General features: G+C 44.8%; 1 protein-coding gene across 6 annotated transcripts in view; it reads right to left on the reverse strand.

Moving 5' to 3' along the window:
• The window catches only part of LOC106571256 (kinase D-interacting substrate of 220 kDa B), a 57,074-nt gene that overhangs the window by 20,095 nt on the left and 11,013 nt on the right, over positions 1-25,966 (reverse strand). For 4 of the 6 annotated variants that reach the window (XM_082961693.1, XM_082961691.1, XM_082961688.1 and 1 more), the window contains exons 12-20: positions 16,006-16,183; positions 15,428-15,592; positions 12,418-12,597; positions 11,732-11,897; positions 11,423-11,574; positions 8,821-9,110; positions 8,094-8,234; positions 1,630-1,888; positions 1,296-1,384 (exon numbers count right to left, since the gene is read on the reverse strand). In XM_082961693.1, coding sequence (XP_082817819.1) covers positions 1,296-1,384; positions 1,630-1,888; positions 8,094-8,234; positions 8,821-9,110; positions 11,423-11,574; positions 11,732-11,897; positions 12,418-12,597; positions 15,428-15,592; positions 16,006-16,183 — 1,620 coding nt within the window. The remainder of the gene's footprint in view (positions 1-1,295; positions 1,385-1,629; positions 1,889-8,093; positions 8,235-8,820; positions 9,111-11,422; positions 11,575-11,731; positions 11,898-12,417; positions 12,598-15,427; positions 15,593-16,005; positions 16,184-25,966) is intronic. The other 2 variants (XM_082961690.1, XM_082961694.1) reach the window with 1 other exon arrangement.

Consider the following 25,966-nt stretch of genomic DNA (forward strand, 5'->3'; position numbering starts at 1 on the left):
AGTGGAGGCTGTTATAGCAGCAAAGGGGGGACCAACTCCATATTAATGCCCATGACTTTGGAATAAGATGTTCGACGAGCAGGTGTCCACATACTTTTGGCTATGTAGTGTACTTATATTTCAAAAGTAGAGAAAATAGGAAAATAATGGAAAAAGTTGAGATTTGGCATAGGTCCTTGAGTACACAACACTTGGGGTCTCAATAGAGTAAGAGGGGCTTGGGTTTAAGGTTAAAGGAGTAATCTGCAGTTATATAACAAAGCCTGACCCTGCTGCTGTTTTGGTAAAAAGCTGAGGGATGGGGCTGGAGAAATGTAACCACTCTCAAATTCATAGACAGAGCTATGGATACAAGGACAGACCATCCATGATATCAAAAGTTTAGTTTGAACCCTGATTTGAGGCTATACAGTGTTTGTTTACATTTACGTTGTTTGCAAACATTGGGTTCTCATGGAGTGTGACAGTTGAACTAAACTCATGAGGCATTTATAAGTTATATTCTTCAAGAATCAATGGGTACACATTATTCATTGATTAAGTCCATGGATGTAGCAACTGCAGATCCCCCCTTTAAGGTTAGGGTAGGTTACAGCTGGAGTGCTCTCAGTAGTCTGGTGGAAGCAGCCTGATCGCTGTGTTCACCATTCTGTTTTACCGCACGTATCAGTATGGCCTTTCTCCAATAGATGTGCAGATATAGCATAGGGTCAAACAGTCTCAATGTGGAGGAATGCCAGACTGATGAGTGATATGGAATAGAATGGTGAACGCAGCAATCAGGCAGGTTCCACTCACATTAAAGTCACACTAAACTGCACATCATGTGGCTTGGTGGGGGAGAAACGCAGCAGATTGGATTAAACCTCATTGGATTACAGTCATAATAAGCGCAGTAGCTGGACAGTCACACTGGGTTCTAAAAACATAATTGAGTCAAGAGATCCTAATACACAGAAGTTGTAGTTATTTCCTATTGCGTATTTCCAGCTATTGGCTTTTTACTAGCTGCGTCCCAAACGGAGCCCTATTTCCTTTATAGTGCAGTACTTTTGACCAGAAAACAAAAGCAGTGCCCTTTGAAGGGAATAAGATGAAAACACCTTCATATGACAACCTGTTGTGTAGATGTGTGGTTATTATATTGATTTAATGATGACACCTCTGAAGTCCTTTGACCATACTATTGGTGACGGGCGGTGTTGACCCATATGCCTGTACTCTTTGGGAACCCACCAGGTTTGGGTCAAGCACCAGGCCACCCACCCACCCACACTGTCTCTTCTCTCTCTTACCCTGCGGTTCAGGGTTGTCTTGCTGCCAAACTTGGTCATCTCTCCGATGCTGTGCTGGGATAGCTTCCTGTCCAGCTCCTCATGCCAACCTGAACACAGATATCAACAAAGACAAGAGATGAGAAACCAGACCTAATATTAGCCAATGATTTGACACATACAGTTAAGTGTGTGCCGGTGTATATATCTGAATGCGAAGGTGGATGTGAGTGTGTTCATTTGTGTGTATGCCTGAATGTGTGTGTTCATGTGTGTACATGCCCGTGTGTGTGTGGTCTGAGATTTTTACAGCTCCTTTCATACAGGGCATGTGTGTGTGTGAGTCGGTCTTTACCGTCTGAATGGTTTGGATTACCGTCTGAGTTTCCGGTGTCTCCATTAGCGGGCGCTGCCACACACATCTTTCTGGCGCTGCTCAACCCCCGGCTGTTGAGGAAGACCGGCAGGTGGACGATGTTTCTCATGTAGTCATGGCCGTTGATGTTGGAGTCCCTGAGCACGCTGTTCAGGTTCTGGTTGATGGCCTTGATGATGATGTGGGGGTCGCTGGCGAAGATGGAGATGAAGGGGCCTTTGGAGAAGAGCACTCTCACCTGGTGGAGAGGAACAGGATACATATGTTTTCTTTTTTATTTAGCCTTTATTTAACCAGGAGAAGCCCATTGAGACCCAGAGTCTCTTTTTCAAGGAAGACCGCGACAAGAAGGCAGCAACTATCAATACAAATCAAATGTTATTTGTCACATGCAACGAATACAACAGGTGAAAGTCTTAGTGAACTTACTCACAAGCCCTTAACCAACAACGCAGTTAAGAAAAAATAAGTGTTAAGAAAGTATTAACTAACGTAAACAATTAATTAAAATAGACAAATAACAAATAATTAAAGAGCAGTAACGAGGCTATAGACAGGTTAGTCGAGGTAATTGAGGTACTATGTACAGTATCTCACAAAAGTGAGTACACCCCTCACATTTTTGTAAATATTTGAGTATATCTTTTCATGTGACAACACTGCAGAAATGACACTTTGCTACAATGTAAAGTAGTGAGTGTACAGCTTGTATAACAGTGTAAATTTGCTGTCCCCTCAAAATAACTCAACACATAGCCATTAATGTCTAAACCGCTGGCAACAAAAGTGAGTACACCCCTAAGTGAAAATATCCAAATTGGGCCCAATTAGCCGTTTTCCCTCCCCGGTGTCATGTGACTCGTTAGTGTTACAAGGTCTCAGGTGTGAATGGGGAGCAGGTGTGTTACATTTGGTGTCATCGCTCTCACACTCCCTCATACTGACTGGTCACTGGAAGTTCAACATGGCACCTCATGGCAAAGAACTCTCTGAGGATCTGAAAAAAAGAATTGTTGCTCTACATAAAGATGGCCTGGGCTATAAGAAGATTGCCAAGACCCTGAAACTGAGCTGCAGCACGGTGGCCAAGACCATACAGCGGTTTAACAGGACAGGTTCCACTCAGAACAGGCCTCGCCATGGTCGACCAAAGAAGTTGAGTGCACGTGCTCAGCGTCATATCCAGAGGTTGTCTTTGGGAAATAGACGTATGAGTGCTGCCAGCATTGCTGCAGAGGTTGAAGGGGTGGGGGGTCGGCCTGTCAGTGCTCAGATCATACGCCGCACACTGCATCAAATTGGTCTGCATGGCTGTCGTCCCAGAAGGAAGCCTCTTCTAAAGATGATGCACAAGAAAGCCCGCAAACAGTTTGCTGAAGACAAGCAGACTAAGGACATGGATTACTGGAACCATGTCCTGTGGTCTGATGAGACCAAGATAAACTTATTTGGTTCAGATGGTGTCAAGCGTGTGTGGCGGCAACCAGGTGAGGAGTACAAAAACAAGTGTGTCTTGCCTACAGTCAAGCGTGGTGGTGGGAGTGTCATGGTCTGGGGCTGCATGAGTGCTGCCGGCACTGGGGAGCTACAGTTCATTGAGGGAACCATGAATGCCAGCATGTACTGTGACATACTGAAGCAGAGCATGATCCCCTCCCTTCGGAGACTGGGCCGCAGGGCAGTATTCCAACATGATAACGACCCCAAACACACCTCCAAGACGACCACTGCCTTACTAAATAAGCTGAGGGTAAAGGTGATGGACTGGCCAAGCATGTCTCCAGACCTAAACCCTATTGAGCATCTGTGGGGCATCCTCAAACGGAAGGTGGAGGGGTGCAAGGTCTCTAACATCCACCAGCTCCGTGATGTCGTCATAGAGGAGTGGAAGAGGACTCCAGTGGCAACCTGTGAAGCTCTGGGGAACTCCATGCCCAAGAGGGTTAAGGCAGTGCTGGAAAATGATGGTGGCCACACAAAATATTGACACTTTGGGCCCAATTTGGATATTTTCACTTAGGGGTGTACTCACTGTGTTGTGTTATTTTGAGGGGACAGCAAATGTACACTGTTATACAAGCTGTACACTCACTACTTTACATTGTAGCAAAGTGTCATTACTTCAGTGTTGTCACATGAAAAGATATACTCAAATATTTACAAAAATGTGAGGGGTGTACTCACTTTTGTGAGATACTGTACATGTAGGTAGAGGTAAAGTGACAATACATGTAGTGCCTTAAGGCCGAGCAGTTGCCATACCAGGCGGTGATGCAACCAGTCAGGATGCCCTTGATGGTGCAGCTGTAGAACTTTTTGAGGATCTGAGGACCCATGCCAAATCATTTCAGTCTCCTGACAGGGAATAGGCGTTGTCGTGCCCTCTTCATGACTGTCTTGGGTGTTTGGACCATGACAGTCCCTTGGTGATGTGGACACCAAGGAACTTGAAGCTCTGAACCTGCTCCACTACAGTCCCCGTCGATGAGAATGGGGGTGTGCTCGGCCCTCCTTTTCCTGTAGTCCACAATCATCTCCTTTGTCTTGATCACATTGAGGGAGAGGTTGTTATCCTGGTGCAATTGAGATTGCGTCATCTGTGGATCTGTTGGGGCGGTATGCAAACTGGAGAGGGTCTAGGGTTTCTGGAATAATGGTGTTAATGTGATCCATGACCAGCCTTTCAATGCACTTCATGACTACAGATGTGAGTGCTAAGGTCAGTAGTCATCTAGGCAGGTTACCTTGGTGTTCTTGGGAACAGGGACTATGGTGGTCTGCTTGAAACATGTTGGTATTACAGACTCGGACAGGGAGAGGTTGAAAATGTCAGTTAAGACACTTGCCAGTTGGTCAACGCATGCTCAGAGTACACGTCCTGGTAATCTGTCTGGCCCTGCGGCCTTGTGAATGTTGACCTGTTTAAAGCTCTTACTCACATTGGCTACGGAGAGCGTGATCACAGTTGTCCAGAACAGCTGGGGCTCTCATGCATGCTTCAGTGTTGCTTGACTCAAAGCATGCATAGAAGTAATTTAGCTCGTCTGGTATGCTCGTGTCACTGGGCAGCTCATGACTGTGCTTCCCTTTGTAGTCCGAAATAGTTTGCATACCCTGCCACATCTGAAGTGTCATAGCCGGTGTAGTAGCATTCAATCTTAGTCCTGTATTGACCCTTTGCCTGTTTGATGGTTTGTCGGAGGGCATAGCAGGATTTCTTATAAGCGTCCGGGTTAGAGTCCCGCTCCTTGAAAGCGGCAGCTCTACCCTTTAGCTCAGTGCAGATGTTGCCTGTAATCCATGGCTTCTGGTTGGGGTATGCTTCTGGTTGGGGTATGAAGAGTAGCTGCTGCTTTTGCAACAGCTAATGGGGATTCTAATAAAATACCAATACCCCTTGTCTTACCGGAGGGAGCTGTTCTCTCTTGCCGATGCACGGAAAACCCAACCAGCTGTATGTTATCCATGTCGTCGTTCAGCCACGACTCGGTGAAACATAAGATATTACAGTTTTTAATGTTGGTAGGAAGGTCTTGATAGGAGCTCATCCAGATTATTGTCCAATGATTGCACTTTGGCTAATAGGACTGATGGTAGAAGTGGGTTACCCACTCGCCATCGGATTCTTACATGGCACCCCAACCTACGATCCCTATATCTCTGTCTCTTCTTCATGCGAATGACGGGAATTCGGGCCTTGTCCGGTGTCTGAAGTAAATCCCAACTCATTAAAGAAAAAATCTTCATCCAGTACGAGGTGAGTAATCGCTGTTCTGATATCCAGACGCTATTTTCGGTCACTCGAGACGGTGGCAGAAACATTATGTACAAAATAAGTTACAAATAACACGAAAAAACACACACAATAGCACAATTGGCACAATTGGCCCTGTCCGGGGGTATCATCGGATGGGGCCACAGTGTCTTCTGATCCCTCCTGTCTCAGCCTCCAGTATTTATGCTGCAGTAGTTTATGTGTCGGGGGGCTAGGGTCAGTCTGTTACATCTGGAGTATTTATCTTGTCTTATCCGTGTCCTGTGTGAATTTAAATATGCTCTCTTTAATTCTCTCTTTCTCTCTTTCTTTCTTTCTCTCGGAGGACCTGAGCCCTAGGATCATGCCTCAGGACTACCTGGCATGATGACTCCTTGCTGTTCCCAGTCCACCTGGCCGTGCTGCTGCTACAGTTTCGACTGTTCTGCCTGCGGCTATGGAACCCTGACCTGTTCACCGGACGTGCTTGTTGCACCCTCGACAACTACTATGATTATTATTATTTGACCATGCTGGTCATTTATGAACATTTTAACATCTTGACCATGTTCTGTTATAATATCCACCCGGCACAGCCAGAAGAGGACTGGCCACCCCTCATAGCCTGGTTCCTCTCTAGGTTTCTTCCTAGGTTTTTGGCCTTTCTAGGGAGTTTTTCCTAGGGAGTTTTTCCTAGCCACCGTGCTTCTTTCACATGCATTGCTTGCTGTTTGGGGTTTTAGGCTGGGTTTCTGTACAGCACTTTGAGATATCAGCTGATGTACGAAGGGCTATATAAATACATTTGATTTGATTTGAATTGGTTAGGAGCACATAAAACAGCAGCCATCTCCTCTGGTGCCATTCTTACTATATTACAGAATTAAAACATACAACAATACACATCAACATGATCAATACACATCAACAACATAATTATAGACTATTCCATGCCACTGGTACACAAGACAAGAAGGCAGTCTTGGCTAATACTGTAAATGTCCTGGGGACTTTAAGTAGCAACCGCCTAGCAGACTGGGTATGGTAACTGCTGGTGGTGAAGGAGACCTAGACTACAGAGGTAAAGAGGGAGTTTACCCAAAAGGGCTTTGTAGATGAACACATACAAATGTAGCTTTCTGCACATATAAAGTGAGTTCCAACCCACCATTTGGTACAAGGTGCAATGTTGGGTGAGTGACTTGGCATTTGTAATAAAGCGCAAGGTTTCATGATAAACAGAGTCCAGTCTCTGTAATACGGAGGAGGCTGCATGCATATACAACAAGTCACCATAATCAATTACAGAGAGAAAAGTGGCCTGAAAAGCTTCTTTCTAGTCATAAGCGGGAAGCAAGTCTTATTACGAAAAGAAAAACCCAATTTCAATTCAAGCTTCCTCACAAGATTATCCATATGAACTTTAAAGGACAACTTGCCATCCAACCATATACCTTGGTATCTGTAGGATGACACTTTTTCAATGGATAAGCCACCAGATGTGACAATGCTAACCTTCTCTGGCTGAGTTCTAGCGCTGGTAAAGGTCATGAATTCAGTTTTTTGTACATTCAAGACCAGTTTGAGACCATAAAGGAAGTGACTGAAAAGCAGTCTGGAGCTTTTCAACAGCCTGAACCAGAGAAGCAGCACATGAATATATGACTGAATCATCTGCATATAGATGTAACTTTGCTGGTTGCATCCCATTTCCCAAATCATTAATACAAATTGAGAACAACACAGGAGCTAAAATGGAACCTAAAATGGGCACACCTCTATTAATCTGAAGAAAGCTATTGTCAGTATATACACATTGTGTTCTGTCAGAAAGATAGTTCCTAAACCAATTTACTGCCCCTTCACTGAGACCAATGTTACTGAGTTTATGGTCAACTGAATCAAATGCCTTTGATAAATCAACATACAGAGCAGCACAATGTTGCTTTTTATCAAGCGCATTTATGGCCGTGGCAAATGCCATCATAAGTGCAGTTGTGGTGCTGGTCTCCGATCTAGAGCCAGAGTGAACCCCACTAGTATGTTCTGGTGAGGGTGTGTGTGTGTGTGTGGTGGATATAGTATATTAGTTTGTTCTAGTCTATTCTAAAACTCTTTCTGCCATAGCTCACAGTTAGCTAATAACTCCATTATCCCAATGTGCAAAAGACATTGAAATATTAGATTTTGTGACTACTATCAAATGTCTAGACAAATCAGTCTAAACGTATGAGGGATGTTGCTTATTATTACAAAGACATCATGCATAAAAGATCCATTATTTCCTCAGACCAAAGATTTCATTAGTAAACAAGAAACAGCTGGTTCAGATGACCATGCCCCTTGAATATTAGATTAAAGACAATTCTATTACTGTAAATAATAAGAAAAACCATGACAGCTTCTGGAAACTTTGTGACTGATTTATAACTATGTACTGTATAACTAGGTAATCTTTGCTCTCTTGGGAAAGATCGTCTTCGGAAATAACTACATTTGCACACCAAGGCAACACAAAGGGTGAGACGGTCCAAACAGTTGGTCAAAACCATTGCGTTCCTGTTCAGAGTGATACTGTATACCCTATCACCATGTGACTATGTTCGTGTGTGTTCGTGTGTGTGTATGTGCCCACGCGCTGCATGCGTGTGTGTGTGTGTGTGTGTGTGTGTGTGTGTGTGTGTCTTACCGTATCCAGCATCTGCAGTACTTTGTCCTGTTCACAGGAGTCCAGGCCGTCTATGATGACAGCCAGACGTGTCTGGTTCTGAGTGAAGCTATCGATGGTCTTAGCCATCCTCGCCATCAGCTCCACCTCATTCTTCAACACCTGAGGGAGGAGAGAGAAAGAGAGAGAGGAGGAGGAGGGAGAGAGAGAGGAGAAAAGAAGAGGAGGAAGAGAGAGAGAAGGGGAGAGGAGAGAGAGAGAGAGAGAGAGGAGGATGGGTGAGAGAGAGAGAGGAGGATGGGTGAGAGAGAGGGAGGAGAAAGAGAGAGAGAGAGAGAGAGGGGAAGATTGGTGTGAGAGAGAGACAGAGAGAGAGAGAGAGAGGAGAGAGGAGAGAGAGGGAAGGAGAGAGGAGGATGGGTGAGGAGGAAGGAGAGGAGGAAGAGAGAGAGAGAGAGAGAGAGAGAGAGAGAGAGTGAGGAGGATGTGTGAGAGAGAAGGAGAGAGAGAGGAGAGATGGAGACAGAGAGAGGAGGAGGATGGGTGAGAAAGGTCATACTAGTTTTACAAGGCAGTGATATGGTGAGAGGGAGAATCAAACAGTTGTGTGTGTGTGTGTGTGTGTGTGTGTGTGTGTGTGTGTGTGTGTGTGTGTGTGTGTGTGTGTGTGTGTGTGTGTGTGTTCGTGTTTTGTGTATGTGTTTCCAAGTGCTTGCGCGGATATATACGACTGGCCTTCCATCCCTACCTTCATGAAGCCCTCGCTCTTGAGCTTGTGCATCTTGTTGGCAGCGCTGTGCAGCCTCTTCCTCTGAGAGTTGAGCACCGAGTCGGCCACCTGCCACCAGGTCCGGCAGTTGAGCACCAGTGCCAGGCCCACTGCGCAGGCCATGGCGATCAGCACGGCGTTCACCGTCTGGTTGGCCCCGTCCACCTTGAAGACGGCGAGGAGTGCCATGCCGGTGATCAGGCAGCCCAGGATGAAGATGAAGATGACGAAGGAGGGAACGCAGCAAGTTTTCTTCCACTTCTTCTTCCCTAAAATACAATCAATTTTTAAAGTACTCAGTATGCATAAAAACATTTGGAAGCAGGAGGCAGGCTACTAACAAAATTTGTGCAACAACAATGTTTATTGTCATTGTCTGTTAGACAACCCTTTGTTCCTAGTTCTTACTGAAAACCACCAGAGTATGTGATTGGTGTATTTATGAATGTGACCGACAGAGATTTAAAGTAGTGCCAATAAAGTCAAACACATATGCCCAAAGCGGATTCAATCAAGTAAACTGACCTGACTAATTTGTCACTACCTAGTGATTCTCTGCTCACTACCTAGTGATTCTCTGCTCACTACCTAGTGATTCTCTGCTCACTACCTAGTGATTCTCTGCCCACTACCTAGTGATTCTCTGCCCACTACCTAGTGATTCTCTGCCCACTACCTAGTGATTCTCTGCTCACTACCTAGTGATTCTCTGCCCACTACCTAATGATTCTCTGCCCACTACCTAGTGATTCTCTGCCCACTACCTAGTGATTCTCTGCTCACTACCTAGTGATTCTCTGCTCACTACCTAGTGATTCTCTGCTCACTACCTAGTGATTCTCTGCTCACTACCTAGTGATTCTCTGCCCACTACCTAGTGATTCTCTGCTCACTACATAGTGATTCTCTGCTCACTACCTAGTGATTCTCTGCCCACTACCTAGTGATTCTCTGCCCACTACCTAGTGATTCTCTGCCCACTACCTAGTGATTCTCTGCCCACTACCTAGTGATTCTCTGCTCACTACCTAGTGATTCTCTGCTCACTACCTAGTGATTCTCTGCTCACTACCTAGTGATTCTCTGCCCACTACCTAGTGATTCTCTGCTCACTACCTAGTGATTCTCTGCTCACTACCTAGTGATTCTCTGCCCACTACCTAGTGATTATCTGCTCACTACCTAGTGATTCTCTGCTCACTACCTAGTGATTCTCTGCCCACTACCTAGTGATTCTATGCCCACTACCTAGTGATTCTCTGCCCACTACCTAGTGATTCTCTGCTCACTACCTAGTGATTCTCTGCTCACTACCTAGTGATTCTCTGCCCACTACCTAGTGATTCTCTGCCCACTACCTAGTGATTCTCTGCTCACTACCTAGTGATTCTCTGCTCACTACCTAGTGATTCTCTGCTCATGACTCGATTTTTTTATTTATTTAACCTTTATTTATCTAGGTAAGTCAGTTAAGAACAAATTATTATTTACAATGACGGCCTGCCCCGGCCAAACCCTCCCCTAACCCGGACGATTCTGGGCCAATTGTGCGCCGCCCTATGGTATTCCCGATCACGGCCGGTTGTGACACAGCCTGGGATCAAACCAGGGTCTGTAGTGACGCCTCTAGCGCTGCGATGCAGTGCCTTAGAACGCTGCGCCACTCGGGAGCAAGTGATTACTTAGTGATTCCTCTGGTCATTGCCTAGTGATTCCTCTGGTCATTGCCTAGTGATTCCTCTGGTCATTGCCTAGTGATTCCTCTGATCATTGGTTACCTTGTGATTCCTCTGATCATTGCCTAGTGATTCCTCTGGTCATTGCCTAGTGATTCCTCTGGTCATTGCCTAGTGATTCCTCTGGTCATTACCTAGTGATTCCTCTGGTCATTGCCTAGTGATTCCTCTGGTCATTGGTTACCTAGTGATTCCTCTGATCATTACCTAGTGATTCCTCTGATCATTACCTAGTGATTCCTCTGATCATTGGTTACCTTGGGATTCCTCTGATCATTGCCTAGTGATTCCTCTGGTCATTGCATAGTGATTCCTCTGGTCATTGCCTAGTGATTCCTCTGGTCATTGCCTAGTGATTCCTCTGGTCATTGGTTACCTAGTGATTCCTCTGGTCATTGGTTACCTAGTGATTCCTCTGGTCATTACCTAGTGATTCCTCTGATCATTACCTAGTGATTCCTCTGATCATTACCTAGTGATTCCTCTGATCATTACCTAGTGATTCTTCTGGTCATTGGTTACCTTGTGATTCCTCTGATCATTACCTAGTGATTCTTCTGGTCATTGGTTACCTTGTGATTCCTCTGATCATTACCTAGTGATTCCTCTGATCATTGGTTACCTTGTGATTCCTCTGATCATTACCTAGTGATTCTTCTGGTCATTGGTTACCTTGTGATTCCTCTGATCATTACCTAGTGATTCCTCTGATCATTACCTAGTGATTCCTCTGATCATTGGTTACCTAGTGATTCCTCTGATCATTACCTAGTGATTCCTCTGATCATTGGTTACCTTGTGATTCCTCTGATCATTACCTAGTGATTCTTCTGGTCATTGGTTACCTTGTGATTCCTCTGTCTTGAAGACCCTGAAGAGGCGGGTGGCCATGAAGCCAAACTCCCTCTCACAGGCATCAGACAGGGTGGCTATCATCTCTGCCAGGCTGGTCTCCCCTCCCACACTGGACAGACGGTTGTAGTCCGTGAACAGGAACCTGCAACAGTAAAGGGAAGGGGTGGACATTAAATCATCGGTCAAACACAAACTACAACTTATAAAGGTACCTGACGGGCAGGACATGGGTGGTTTGTGTGTGTGTGTGTGTGTGTGTGTGTGTGTGTGTGTGTGTGTGTGTGTGTGTGTGTGTGTACCTAACGGGCAGAGCGCGGGTGGTCTGCTCTGGCAGGTCAGGGGGGTTGACAAACATCAGTTTGAGTAGCAGCTCCAGGTAACCGATGTGTCGGGCCAAACGGGTACTTATCACCCACGCCCAGTTCCAGTTCTCACCCTCGCGACGACTGCCGAAGTACACCAGCACTACACAGAGAGGGAAACTGTGTCATTAAAAGACACCTCCACTACAAAACAAAGGAAGACAAACAGAGTTACTGCGTCAAACTCTGTGTCATTGAAAGTGTTTGGAAAAGCCAGAGAGAGACAGACAGTTAGAATGAGCTCTTACTGTGTCATTGAAAGTGGCCAATTGTGCACCGCACTATGGGACTCCCAATCACGATTCCAGGCTGTGATACAGCCTGGAATCGAACCAGGGTTTGTAGTGATGTCTCTAGCACTGAGATGCAGTGCCTTAGACCGCTGCGCCACTCGGGAGCATAGGCTACTAGACTACGGGATCCTCCGGACGTCGCTACCCTAAACCTAACCTAACCTTAACCCCTACCCTAACCTTAACCATAACCCTTACCTAACCCTAACCTTTGCTTAACCATTTTACATTTCAACGTGAATGGGGGTAAGGACGTACCAACGATCACGGATAGCAATGACTACAAGACTACTGGACCATAGAAAATGGATGACAGAGTGACGGTCTCACCGAAGCAGACATAGAGCAAGGCCAGAAGGCTGAGGGAGACAGCGATGGCCAGCTTGGGGTCGACGGTGAAGCCCAGGACCAGAGCTACAGAACCACACAGCAGCAGGGACATGAACCCCACCAGCCAGGAGAACTGGAACAACGGCTCCACCTGCTGGCCAGCAAACGTCTTCATCTCATCTGAAGAGAGGGAGGAGATGAAAGGAGGATAAAGATACTTATGAGATTGAGTTTCACAAATGAACCTACAATCTTATAAGTATCTGATAAAATAATTTGTTAATATTAAATCCAGACACCACAGGCTAAAATTATGTTTTTTTGCATCTACTTATCAATTTTGAGATTGTTTGGTATTTTGGTCCATTAATATTTGTTTTTTCAAAAAGTAAAAACAACAATGTTAAAATGTCGATGATCCATAATTTCAAACCACTACATTGAATCACACATAATTTAAAAGTCCATTTCATAGAGAATGTAACAAACTAGACTATATATAGTAACTTACTTTGAAGAGATGGTGATTGGGTCTAAATAGCTGTTTGGTGTTTCTAAGTCTAAATTCAGAGTGATTGTCTTTAACTGCCATTTCCCGGAAGTCAGCCTTTTCCTACACGCCAACTCGTGTTTCTCAGCCTCAGAAGCATCTGCATTCACCAAATGTTGCGTGGTTATCCTTAAACTTATTCTTCAGACTTATTCATAGGGAATTGTTGATACGTTGACAAATTTCTACTCTAGATGGCATTTTCTTCAGAAAAATCGGCCAAAAATGAATTTTACGTACGTTTCTATAGTATTTTACAGGTAGAAAGAAGTATTTATGTTATATATATATGTTATGTATAAGTCAGGTCCTGGAGTGTCTTAAGAAATGTTAATTTTAAATTAGGCTGACTTCCTCCAGTGTCCGGAGGGAGCAAATATGCACATTTAATGAAATAACCTTATTTGCATATTTGTAAACAATATTTCTGATTTTTTTATATAAAAACCCCTTACAATATTTCAGTGTGTTGTTTGCATTGCTGGTGAAGTCTGGTTGAATTATTGCTTTGTTAAAGTACAGTATGTAACGTACAGTATGTACAATTGAAGTCGAAGTTTACATACACCTTAGCCAAATACATTTCAACTCAGTTTTTCACCATTCCTGACATTTAATCCTAGTAAAAATCCCCTGTCTTAAGTCAGTTAGGATCACCACTTTTATTGTAAGAATGTGAAATGTCAGAATAATAGTTGAGAGAATGATTTATTTCAGCTTTTATTCCCAGTGGGTCAAAAGTTTACATACACTCAATTAGTATTTGGTAGCATAGCCTTTAAATTGTTTAACTTGGGTCAAACGTTTTGGCTAGCCTTCCACAAGATTCACACAATAAGTTGGGTGAATTTTAGCATATTCGTCCTGACAGAGCTGGTGTAACTGAGTCAGGTTTGTAGGCCTCCTTGCTCACACACGCTTTTTCAGTTCTACCTACAAATGTTGTATGGGATTGAGGTCAGGGCTTTGTGATGGCCACTCTAATACCTTGACTTTGTTGTCCATAAGCCATTTTGCCTCAACTTTGGAAGTATGCTTGGGGTCATTGTCCATTTGGAAGACCCATTTACGACCAAGCTTTAACTTCCTGACTGATGTTTGAGATTTTTCTTCAATATATCCACATAATGTTCCCTCCTCATGATGCCATCTATTTTGTGAAGTGCACCAGTCCCTCCTGCAGCAAAGCACCCCCATTACATGATGCTGCCACCCCCGTGCTTCACAGTTGGGATGGTATTCTTCGGCTTGCAAGCCTCCTCCTTTTTCCTCCAAACATAACGATGGTCATTTTGGCCAAACAGTTCTATTTTTGTTTCATCAGACCAGAGGACATTTCTCCAAAAAGTACGATCTTTGTCCCCATGTGCAGTTGCAAACCGTAGTCTGGCTTTTTTATGGCGGTTTTGGAGCAGTGGCTTCTTCCTTGCTGAGCAGCCTTTCAGGTTATGTTGATATAGGACTCATTTTACTGTGGATATAGATACTTTTGTACCTGTTTCCTCCAGCATCTTCACAAGGTCCTTTGCTGTCGTTCTGGGATTGATTTGCACTTTTCGCACCAAAGTACGTTAATCTATAGGAGAGAGAACGCATCTCCTTCCTGAGCGGTATGACGGCTGCGTGGTCCGTTGGTGTTTATACTTGCGTACTATTATTTGTACAGATGAACGTGGTACCTTCAGGCATTTGGAAATTGCTCCCAAGGATGAACCAGACTTGTGGAGGTCTACAAATTTTTTTTCTGAGGTCTTGGCTGTTTTCTTTAGATTTTCCCATGATGTCAAGCAAAGGGACACTGAGTTTGAAGGTAGGCCTTGAAATACATCCACAGGTACACCTCCAATTGACTCAAATGATGTCAATTAGCCTAACAGAAGCTTCTAAAGCCATGACATCATTTTATGGAATTTTCCAAGCTGTTTAAAGGCACAGTCAACTTAGTGTATGTAAACTTCTGACCCACTGGAATTGTGATACAGTGAATTATAAGTGAAATAATCTGTCTGTAAACAATTGTTGGAAAAATTACTTGTGTCATGCACAAAGTAGATGTCCTAACCGACTTGCCAAAACTATAGTTTGTTAACAATACATTTGTGGAGTAGTTGAAAAACAAGTTTTAATGACTCAAGTTTTAATGACTCAAACGTGTATGTAAACTTCCAACTTCAACTGCACATATAATTCACTGTATCACAATTCCAGTGGGTCATACGTTTACATACACATACAACTGTATCTAGTCTGGTAATTGTGTTGGAGAAAACGTTTTGTTCTCCAACAAAAACATTTACTCTATTAGGGTGTGGTGCCTGGCCTTAACAGCTATCTTATTATTAACATGTATAACATATTTTTAACATATCATTTTTGTTCTATTTGAGCAGTATAATAAAAGCTCAGACTCTTGTATAGAAGTGAGTGGAGCCTTGACAAGTGGACTGCCTAGTTCCTTACCCTCCAGTTTCTTGAGCAGGAAAGACTTGCCGCTGCCCCACTGGGCGTACAGGCCCACACAGATGGGTGGCTGCATGGTGGGCTCACTGAGAATGTCAGCCAGGGCACTGCTGTACAGGTCATAACCCAGCATGTCTCCGTCAGACTCCGTAGGGGACAGGTGTCCTGAGAGGGACACATAGAAAGATAGGATGAGGTTAGTCAACACAGTTCTAGATGGGAGTACATACAGTGTATAATTTGTGTGTACCAATTTTCTTTGTAAATTTATTTAGATTTTGTACACCCTATCGTCAAACACAAAGGTTATAGCAGTGAGACTATTAAAGGAAAACCACCCAAAAACAATATTTTGGTATTTGTTTCATTAGTCCATTGTTGGCATAGTCCCAAAATGTTTTGCTTGTCAGCAATCAAGTTTTATATACCTTGAAAAAGGCATTATACAGGGATGATTTCTGTATTTTGAAAGTTTCAACAATAGACTAAAGAAACAAATACCAAAAATATTGTTTTTGGGTGGAATTTTCCTTTAACTGGCGAAAGTGACTGAGCTGCCGGAGAGTAGGGAAACTTACGGGCTCCAAAGATCTGGGTGAGGATGCTCTTCTGGTGGCTGCAGTCGATGTTGTAGGGGGTCTCGCCGGCCTTGTTGGGCCTGTAGAGCAGGCGGCCATCTTTAGGGTTACGCAGGAGGAGCTCCGCCAGTCTGCGGCTCCGCCCACGGATGGCGATGTGGAGGGGAGTGTCACCTCTCTAGAGAGAGACGGATGGTATCTTTAATTTAAAAAGCATTGCTCCCTTCGGTATCAACATAGCCTTTGATCTGAAGCCATTCTTGTGATTTTGCTATTCATTGTAATTGCCTATGTAGCCAAATTGTATCTATGATCGTATGCTATACATTCATGTTTTTGGTATGTTATTTTTATATCTGAGAATTAACCAATGATATCAGGCCACACCCGGACATGATTACAGACACCTGTGTGTGTCCTTTGACACTATATAAACTAGTGACCCTCAGTGTGTGTCATTATACCCTGATGAAGACAGCTTGTCTGTCGAAACGTTGGTTATTAGGTTATTAAATTATTGCATCTGAGTTCCTAGAGTGTGTGGCTCTCCGTTTCTTTTTCCTGTATCAGATTGTATACCTACTGACTCTTCTGCCTTTAACAGATTACGTATTATTGGATCCCTTGATAAAGATGAGCAAAAAAGACTATAAAATAAATAATATAGTATATTATGTTCTCCAAAAAATTGAAACATTTGACTATTTTAAACTAATACAATTGCTCAGAGAGATTCTGTTTAATAATTAATACAAATAAATCTAAAAAAGATAGGGGACCCCTGTTTTCAATACTCTAGCACCCTCCCCTTGCGAGGATAACGACACTGAGCCTTTTTCTCAAATGTTTCATGAGATTGGCTAAAACGTTGGGACCATTCCTCAGAAGGCTCAGAATCTTTCCAAATCCTTGATATACTTTGTCTGCTCTTATGGACTACCCTCTTTAATTCAAACAAGAGGTTTTCAACGGGGTTCAAGTCCAGCAGCTGAGATGGCCATTGAAAAATGTAGATTTTGTGGTCAATTAACCATTTCTTTGTGGATTTTGATTAGTGCTTAGGGTTATTGTCTTGCTGGAAGATCCACTTGTGGCCAAGTGTCAGCCTCCTGGCAGAGGCTGGCAGGTTTTTTGACAAAAATATCCTGGTACTTGGTAAAGTTCATGATGCCATTGACCTTAACAAGGGCCCCAGGACCAGTGGAAGCAAAATAGCTGAATAACATCAAAGATCCACCACCATATTTTACTGTAGATATAAGATACTTTTCTGCATATGCTTCTGTCCAAGTGGCCAAAGAAGAGATGTGTTTTCATGTCACCTGACCATAGCACCACCTGGAGTTTGGTAAACGGCATTGGCACTTGGATTGGAACCGGTGCTATGTCTAATGACATGAAAATAGAGCTCTGGAAAGAAGCTGTATAGAGCAATGGTCTAAGATCCCTCCCAATGTGTTACCCAATCTCATAAAACATTTTAGAAAAATGCTCAGTATCAGTATTGAAACCAGGGGTGCCAATAATTTTTACCCCTCTCTTTTTGAGATTATTAGTTAAGCAATTGTATTAGTATAAAATAATAATTTCAACAACAAAAATTAGCATGCAATATAGATCAGTATTTGTATTATTTCTTTTATACAGTTTTTTGCTCATCTTCATCAAATGGTGCCAATAATTATGGATCCTGACTGTATATGCCACGTACAATGTATATACAGTATATATAAACTCAGCAAAAAAAGAAACGTCCTCTCACTGTCAACTGCGTTTATTTTCAGCAAACTTAACATGTATAAATATTTGTATGAACATAACAAGATTCAACAACTGAGACATAAACTAAACAAGTTCAACAGACATGTGACAACAGAAATGGAATAATGTGTTCCTGAACAAAGGGGGGGTCAAAATCAAAAGTAACAGTCAGTATCTGGTGTGGCCACCAGCTGCATTAAGTACTGCAGTGCATCTCCTCCTCATGGACTGCACCAGATTTGCCAGTTCTTGCTGTGAGATGTTACCCCACTCTTCCACCAAGGCACCTGCAAGTTCCCGGACATTACTGGTGGGGAATGGGCCTAGCCCTCACCTCCGATCCAACAGGTCCCAGACGTGCTCAACGGGATTGAGATCTGGGCTCTTCACTGGCCATGGCAGAACACTGACATTCCTGTCTCGCAGGAAATCACACACAGAACGAGCAGTATGGCTGGTGGCATTGTCATGCTGGAGGGTCATGTCAGGATGAGCCTGCAGGAAGGATACCACATGAGGGAGGAGGATGTCTTCCATGTAACGTACAGCGTTGAGATAGCCTGTTGTCATTGCAGGCACAGTCCGATGATGCTGTGACATACCGCCCCAGACCATGACGGACCCTCCACCTCCAAATCGATTCCGCTCCAGAGTACAGGCCTCGGTGTAACGCTCATTCCTTCGACAATAAACGCGAATCCGACCATCACCCCTGGTGAGACAAAACCGCAATCGTCAGTGAAGAGCACTTTTTGCCAGTCCTGTCTGGTCCAGCGACGGTGGGTTTGTGCCCATAGGCAACGTTGTTGCCGGTGATGTCTGGTGAGGACCTGCTTTACAAAAGGCCTACAAGCCCTTAGTCCAGCCTCTCTCAGCCTATTGCGGACAGTCTGAGCACTGATGAAGTGATTGTGCGTTCCTGGTGTAACTCGGGCAGTTGTTGTTGCCATCCTGTACCTGTCCCGCAGGTGTGATGTTCGGCTGTACCGATCCTGTGCAGGTGTTGTTACACGTGGTCTGCCACTGCGAGGATGATCCATCCTGTCTCCCTGTAGCGCTGTCTTAGCCGTCTCACATTGCCATTTATTGCCCTGGCCACATCTGCAGTCCTCATGCCTCTTTGCAGCATACCTAAGGCACGTTCACGCAGATGAGCAGGCACCCTGGGCATCTTTCTTTTGGTGTTTTTCAGAGTCAGTAGAAAGGCCTCTTTAGTGTCCTAAGTTTTCATAACTTTGACCTTAATTGCCTACCGTCTGTAAGCTGTTAGTGTCTTAACTACCGTTCCACAGATGCATGTTCATTAATTGTTTATGGTTCATTGAACAAGCATGGGAAACAGTGTTTAAACCCTTTACAATCAAGATTTGTGAAGTTACTTGGATTTTTACAAATTATCTTTGAAAGAAAGGGTCCTGAAAAAGGGACGTTTCTTTTTTTGCTGAGTTTAGATATATACAGGGGTGAAAGTAAGGTGGTACGGTCCGATACGGCGTCCTGGCAAAAATAAATAGTGGGGGTACGCCGTGCCGGTAAAACATGAGCATATCACAATTAATACAACATGCCCAAAGAACTATAAGCTATAACACCATTATTTAACATTACTGCATGTCAGCCGCATGAAACATTTGCAAATTGACTGGAAACCAGGTGGTATACGTTCCAAATTGCGCTGTGGTTTGAGGAGAACACTCACGTTTTGTCAAACGGAGATGAGTGGCGAGACACACGCGGACAAGGCGGACATGGCGGACATGAGTGGCCGAGACCGAGGCGCGCATGGATAACCATGGATGCATCAATTCAGGCTACAAGTGTAGGCCTAATGACAATCACAGAATGACATTACAATACATGCAGGTGTTTTGTAACTGATGTCTCTTTCCATTCAACAAATTGCGGATGCACAGTGCACTGTTGGGGTTTGGATGCTTAAATTATTTTGTGAGTGAACGAATGTGATCTGGTAGCCGACAGGAGCGCCTTTGAACTTCTTAAGGATCGGTTTTTCAATTTTCGCCTAAAATGACATACCCAAATCTAACTACATGTAGCTCAGGACCTGAAGCAATGATATGCATATTCTTGATACCATTTGAAAGGAAACAATTCCACAAAGTTTGTGGAAATGTGAAATTAATGTAGGAGAATATAAACATTAGATCTGGTAAAAGATAATACAAAAAAAAAAAAAAACAGGCGCAATTTAGATTTTGGCAGCAGTGCAATGTCCTGGCAAAAATGTTTGTTACTTACAACCTCATGCTAATCACATTAGCCTACGTTAGCTCAACTTTCCTGCGGGGGGACCGATCCCGTAGAGGTTTGAAGTGACTGTTTGACAATCAGATGAAAACATCATGACTAGTTGTGTTCATGTCACATTAAAAGGCATAGGAGGCGTGTCCATGAAGCTAGAGGAAGCTAAAATTTCCCTAAAGTAAATTGAATTAAATTGCCAAAACTATACAGCCTAATTAGCCTAATCCTGTCTATACAGAAATAAATACAATCATTTAAAATAGGCTACTACACCAGAAAGCATGATTTGGCCACAGAGGATCATTAGCTAAAAAAAAAAGAAAAAAAGAAAAAGACAAGTGGATAGTTTCAAACCGCATAGCCCGCAATTTGGGCAGCGCGCTGCAAATACCAAATATATGATTGTTGAGTTGCGACTGTCGGGGAAAAGCAGAGAGACCCAGCCAGGCATATCTCAATATTAAAAAATATGAATCGCAGAAAAACTGTTTGGAAAGCAAATCGCTATTGATAACAATGAAAATAATCCAATCTGTCTTTTAGTTATCAATATTCTTAACTTAATTGGCACTAGCGGAGAACATCGGCCATATCCCTGGTGAGTGTGCATATTCACCGTCTTTATCATTGGGTCATTGCTACTTCGTTTGTTTTTGGACAATCATTTCCTCCTCCGGGTTTGATGGACGTCATATTGTATGTGTGTCCCCTTTTCGTAGGCCGATTATATGGATCAGACAACATTGTTTTTATTGATCTGTTTGTCAGTGTCGGCAGAGCTGGCCACCCTGTCATTTTTATAATTGGCCTATTTAAAAAAATGTGTGCGTGCACTTGGGTGTCCCGCACCAGTAAGAAATTAAATCTACTTTCACCCTTGTATGCATTCGTGCATTCGGAAAGTACTCAGACCCCTTCCCTTTTTCCACATTTTGTTACGTTACAGCCTTATTCTAAAATGTATTAAATAAATAAATCCTCATTAATCTACACACAATACCCCACAATGATAAAGCAAAAACAGGTTTTTAGAAAGTATTTAGTATTTAGACCCTTTGCTATTTAGACCCTCTGCACTGCACTATCTCCTGATTCTGCCTCCTCAACCCTCCTCTCCTCCCTCTCTGCATCCTTTGATTTCCTCTGTCCCCTATCCTCCAGGCCGGCTCGGTCCTCCCCTCCTGCTCCGTGGCTCGACGACTCACTGCGAGCTCACAGAACAGGGCTCCGGGCAGCCGAGCGGAAATGGAGGAAAACTCGCCTCCCTGCGGACCTGGCATCCTTTCACTCCCTCCTCTCTACATTTTCCTCTTCTGTCTCTGCTGCTAAAGCCACTTTCTACCACTCTAAACTCCAAGCATCTGCCTCTAACCCTAGGAAGCTCTTTGCTACCTTCTCCTCCCTCCTGAATCCTCCTCCCCCTCCCCCCCCCCTCCTCCCTCTCTGCGGATGACTTCGTCAACCATTTTGAAAAGAAGGTTGACGACATCCGATCCTCGTTTGCTAAGTCAAACGACACTGCTGGTCCTGCTCACACTGCCCTACCCTGTGCTTTGACCTCTTTCTCCCCTCTCTCTCCAGATGAAATCTCGCGTCTTGTGACGGCCGGCCGCCCAACAACCTGCCCACTTGACCCTATCCCCTCCTCTCTTCTCCAGACCATTTCCGGAGACCTTCTCCCCTACCTCACCTTGCTCATCAACTCATCCTTGACCGCTGGCTACGTCCCTTCCGTCTTCAAGAGAGCGAGAGTTGCACCCCTTCTGAAAAAACCTACACTCGATCCCTCCGATGTCAACAACTACAGACCAGTATCCCTTCTTTCCTTTCTCTCCAAAACTCTTGAACACGCCGTCCTTGGCCAGCTCTCTTGCTATCTCTCTCTCAGAATGACCTTCTTGATCCTAATCAGTCAGGTTTCAAGACTGGGCATTCAACTGAGACTGCTCTTCTCTGTGTCACGGAGGCTCTCCGCACTGCTAAAGCTAACTCTCTCTCCTCTGCTCTCATCCTTCTAGACCTATCTGCTGCCTTTGATACCGTGAACCATCAGATCCTCCTCTCCACCCTCTCCGAGCTGGGCATCTCCGGCGCCGCCCACGCTTGGATTGCGTCCTACCTGACAGGTCGCTCCTACCAGGTGGCGTGGCGAGAATCTGTCTCCGCACCACGTGCTCTCACCACTGGTGTCCCCCAGGGCTCTGTTCTTGGCCCACTCCTATTCTCGCTATACACCAAGTCACTTGGCTCTGTCATATCCTCACATGGTCTCTCATATCATTGCTATGCAGATGACACACAATTAATCTTCTCCTTTCCCCCTTCTGACAACCAGGTGGCGAATCGCATCTCTGCATGTCTGGCAGACATATCAGTGTGGATGACGGATCACCAGCTCAAGCTGAACCTCGGCAAGACGGAGCTGCTCTTCCTCCCGGGGAAGGACTGCCCGTTCCATGATCTCGCCATCACGGTTGACAACTCCCTTGTGTCCTCCTCCCAGAGTGCTAAGAGCCTTGGCGTGACCCTGGTCAACACCCTGTCGTTCTCCACCAACATCAAGGCGGTGACCCGATCCTGTAGGTTCATGCTCTACAACATTCGCAGAGTACGACCCTGCCTCACACAGGAAGCGGCGCAGGTCCTAATCCAGGCACTTGTCATCTCCCGTCTGGATTATTGCAACTCGCTGTTGGCTGGGCTCCCTGCCTGTGCCATTAAACCCCTACAACTCATCCAGAACGCCGCAGCCCGTCTGGTGTTCAACCTTCCCAAGTTCTCTCACGTCACCCCGCTCCTCCGCTCTCTCCACTGGCTTCCAGTCGAAGCTCGCATCCGCTACAAGACCATGGTGCTTGCCTACGGAGCTGTGAGGGGAACGGCACCTCCGTACCTTCAGGCTCTGATCAGGCCCTACACCCAAACAAGGGCACTCCGTTCATCCACCTCTGGCCTGCTCGCCTCCCTACCTCTGAGGAAGCACAGTTCCCGCTCAGCCCAGTCAAAACTGTTCGCTGCTCTGGCACCCCAATGGTGGAACAAGCTCCCTCACGACGCCAGGACAGCGGAGTCAATCACCACCTTCCGGAGACACCTGAAACCCCACCTCTTCAAGGAATACCTGGGATAGGATAAAGTAATCCTTCTAACCCCCCCCTTAAAAGATTTAGATGCACTATTGTAAAGTGGTTGTTCCACTGGATATTATAAGGTGAATGCACCAATTTGTAAGTCGCTCTGGATAAGAGCGTCTGCTAAATGACTTAAATGTAAATGTAAATGCTATGAAACTCCAAATTGAGCTCAGGTGCATCCTGTTTCCATTGATCATTCTTGAGATGTTTCTACAACTTGTTTGGAGTCCACCTGTGGTAAATTCAATTGATTGGACATGATTTGGAAAGGCACACACCTGTCTATACAAGGTCCCACAGTTGACAGTGCATGTTAGAGCAAAAACCAAGCCATGAGACCAAAGGAATTGTCCGTAGCCTTCTGAGACAGGAGTGTCGAAGCACAGATCTAGGGAAGGTGCCAAAAAATGTCTGCAGCATTAAAGGTCCTCAAGAACACAGTGGCCTCCATCATTCTTAAATGGAAGAAGTTTGGAACCACCAAGACTCTTCCTAGAGCTGGCCACCCAGCCAAACTGAGCAATCGGGGGAGAAGGGCCTTGGTCAGGGAGGTGACCAAGAACCCGATGGTCCCTCTGACAGAGGTCCAGAGTTCCTCTGTGGAGATGTGAGAACCTTCCAGAAGGACAACCATCTCTGCAGCACTCCACCAATCAGGCCTTTATGGTAGAGTGGCCAGACAGAAGCCGCTCCGGAGTAAAAGACACATGATAGCTCGCTTGGAGTATGCCAAAAGGCACCTAAAGGATTCTCCAACCATGAGAAACAAGATTCTCTGGTCTGATGAAACTAAGATTGAACTCTTTGGCCTGAATGCCAAGCATCACATCTGGAGGAAACCTGGCACCATTCCTACGTTGAAGCTTGGTGGTGGTGGCAGCATCATGCTGTGGGGATGTTTTTCAGCGGCAGGGACTGGGAGACTAGTCAGGATCGAGGGAAAGATGAACGGAGCAAAGTACAGAGCGATCCTTGATAAAAACCTGCTCCAGAGCGCTCAGGACCTCAGACGAAGGTTCACCTTCCAACAGGACAACGACCCTAAGCACACAGCCAAGACAACGCAGGAATGGCTCAGCCCGGACTTGAAAAATATCGAACATCTCTGGAAAGACCTGAAAATAGCTGTGCAGCGACGCTCCCCATCCAACCTGACAGAGCTTGAGAGGATCTGCATATAAAATTGGGAGAAACTTCCCAAATACAGGTGTGCCAAGCTTGTAGCGTCATACCCAAGAAGACTTGAGGCTGCCAAAGGTGCTTCAACAAAGTACTGAGTAAAGGGTCTGAATATTTATGTAGATGTGATATTTCTAAAAGCTGTGTTCGAATACACATACTGTATAATACATACTTAATGAGAATTTACTACATACTATTAGTTCATTTAAGTATACTGTAAACGAACATTATCCTTCCAGTTGAGCGTACTAGCGCTTCACCTGTCTACCGGAAGTTGATAATGTTGCTATGCAACCTCCCGCTAGCTTATTAGCATAACAAATTACTAGCTAGACATTTTAAGACTTCGGGTGTGTTTGTAAATTCAATCTGGAGTGCCAGAGAGCGCGCAGAGTGTTCTCTGGGTGTTTGTAAATTCAGAGCGTTATCAGATTGTCCGTTCGTAAATTTAGAGTGTACACCGGACGCTCTGGCCAAGGTGTAGGGCCTTTCTCTCATGTTTCTCATCTCTGTCAGGTAAGGGCATCAGGTGTGTCTTTTAGAGTAGTGGTGTCCTGCATTCTCGGATTCATTACAGTAATATGAGAGGATAGGCTTGCTATTGTCACATGTTTTTTAAGCTCTTAAAATGTCAGTTCCTACCATGCATAGTATTTTCTGTTGGTCACTTCATTTCACTGTTTGGAATTAATTTAACCATTTGTTAACCAGTTAATAGGCGTTGGTTAGTCGGCAACAAAATTGACAAACATTTTCATCACTAGCAGTGAAACAATGTATTTTACCCCTTTTTTCAATCTTGGCTCATCGCTGCAACTCCCCAACGGGCTCGAGAGAGGCGAAGGTGGAGTCATGCGTCCTCTGAAACATGGCCCGCCTAACCGTACTCCTTAACACCCGCCAGCTTAACCCGGAAGCCAGCTGCACCAATGTGTCGGAGGAAACACCGTTCAACTGGAATCCGGGGTCAGCCCGCAGGCACCCGGCCCGCCACAAGGAGTCACTAGAGCGCGATAAGCCAAATAAAGCCCAACCGGCCAAACCCTCCCCTAAACCGGACAACGCTGGGTCAATTGTGCGTTGTCCTATGGGACTCCCGACCACAGCCGGTTGTGGCACAGCCCGGCATATGAACCCGGGACCGTAGTAACGCCTCTAGCACTGCATGCAATACGCCACTCGGGAGGCCCGTGAACCATTCTTGATACACACTGGAAACTGTTGAGTATGAAAAACTCAGCAGTGTTGCAGTTCTTGACAAACTCAAACCGGTGCACCTGGCACCTATCACCATACCCCGTTCAAAGGCACTTAAATCTGTCACCCTCTAAATGAAAAACATATACAATCCTTGTCTCAATTATCTCAAGGCTTAAAAATCCTTCTTTAACCTGGCTCCTTCCCTTCATCTACACTGATTGACATCAATTAGGGATCATAGACTGACCAGGTGAAAACTATGTAATGGAAAGAGCATGTTTTGTACACTCCGTGAAAATATTTAAGCAATAAGGCCGAGGAGGTGTGGTATATGGCCAATATACCATGGGTAAGGGCTGTTCTTATGCATGACGCAACGTGGAGTGTATATTGTCCATATATCACAAACCCCCAAGGTG

Source organism: Salmo salar, chromosome 15, assembly GCF_965601325.2.
Source record: "Salmo salar chromosome 15, fSalSal1, whole genome shotgun sequence".
NCBI classification, from domain to species: domain Eukaryota; kingdom Metazoa; phylum Chordata; class Actinopteri; order Salmoniformes; family Salmonidae; genus Salmo; species Salmo salar.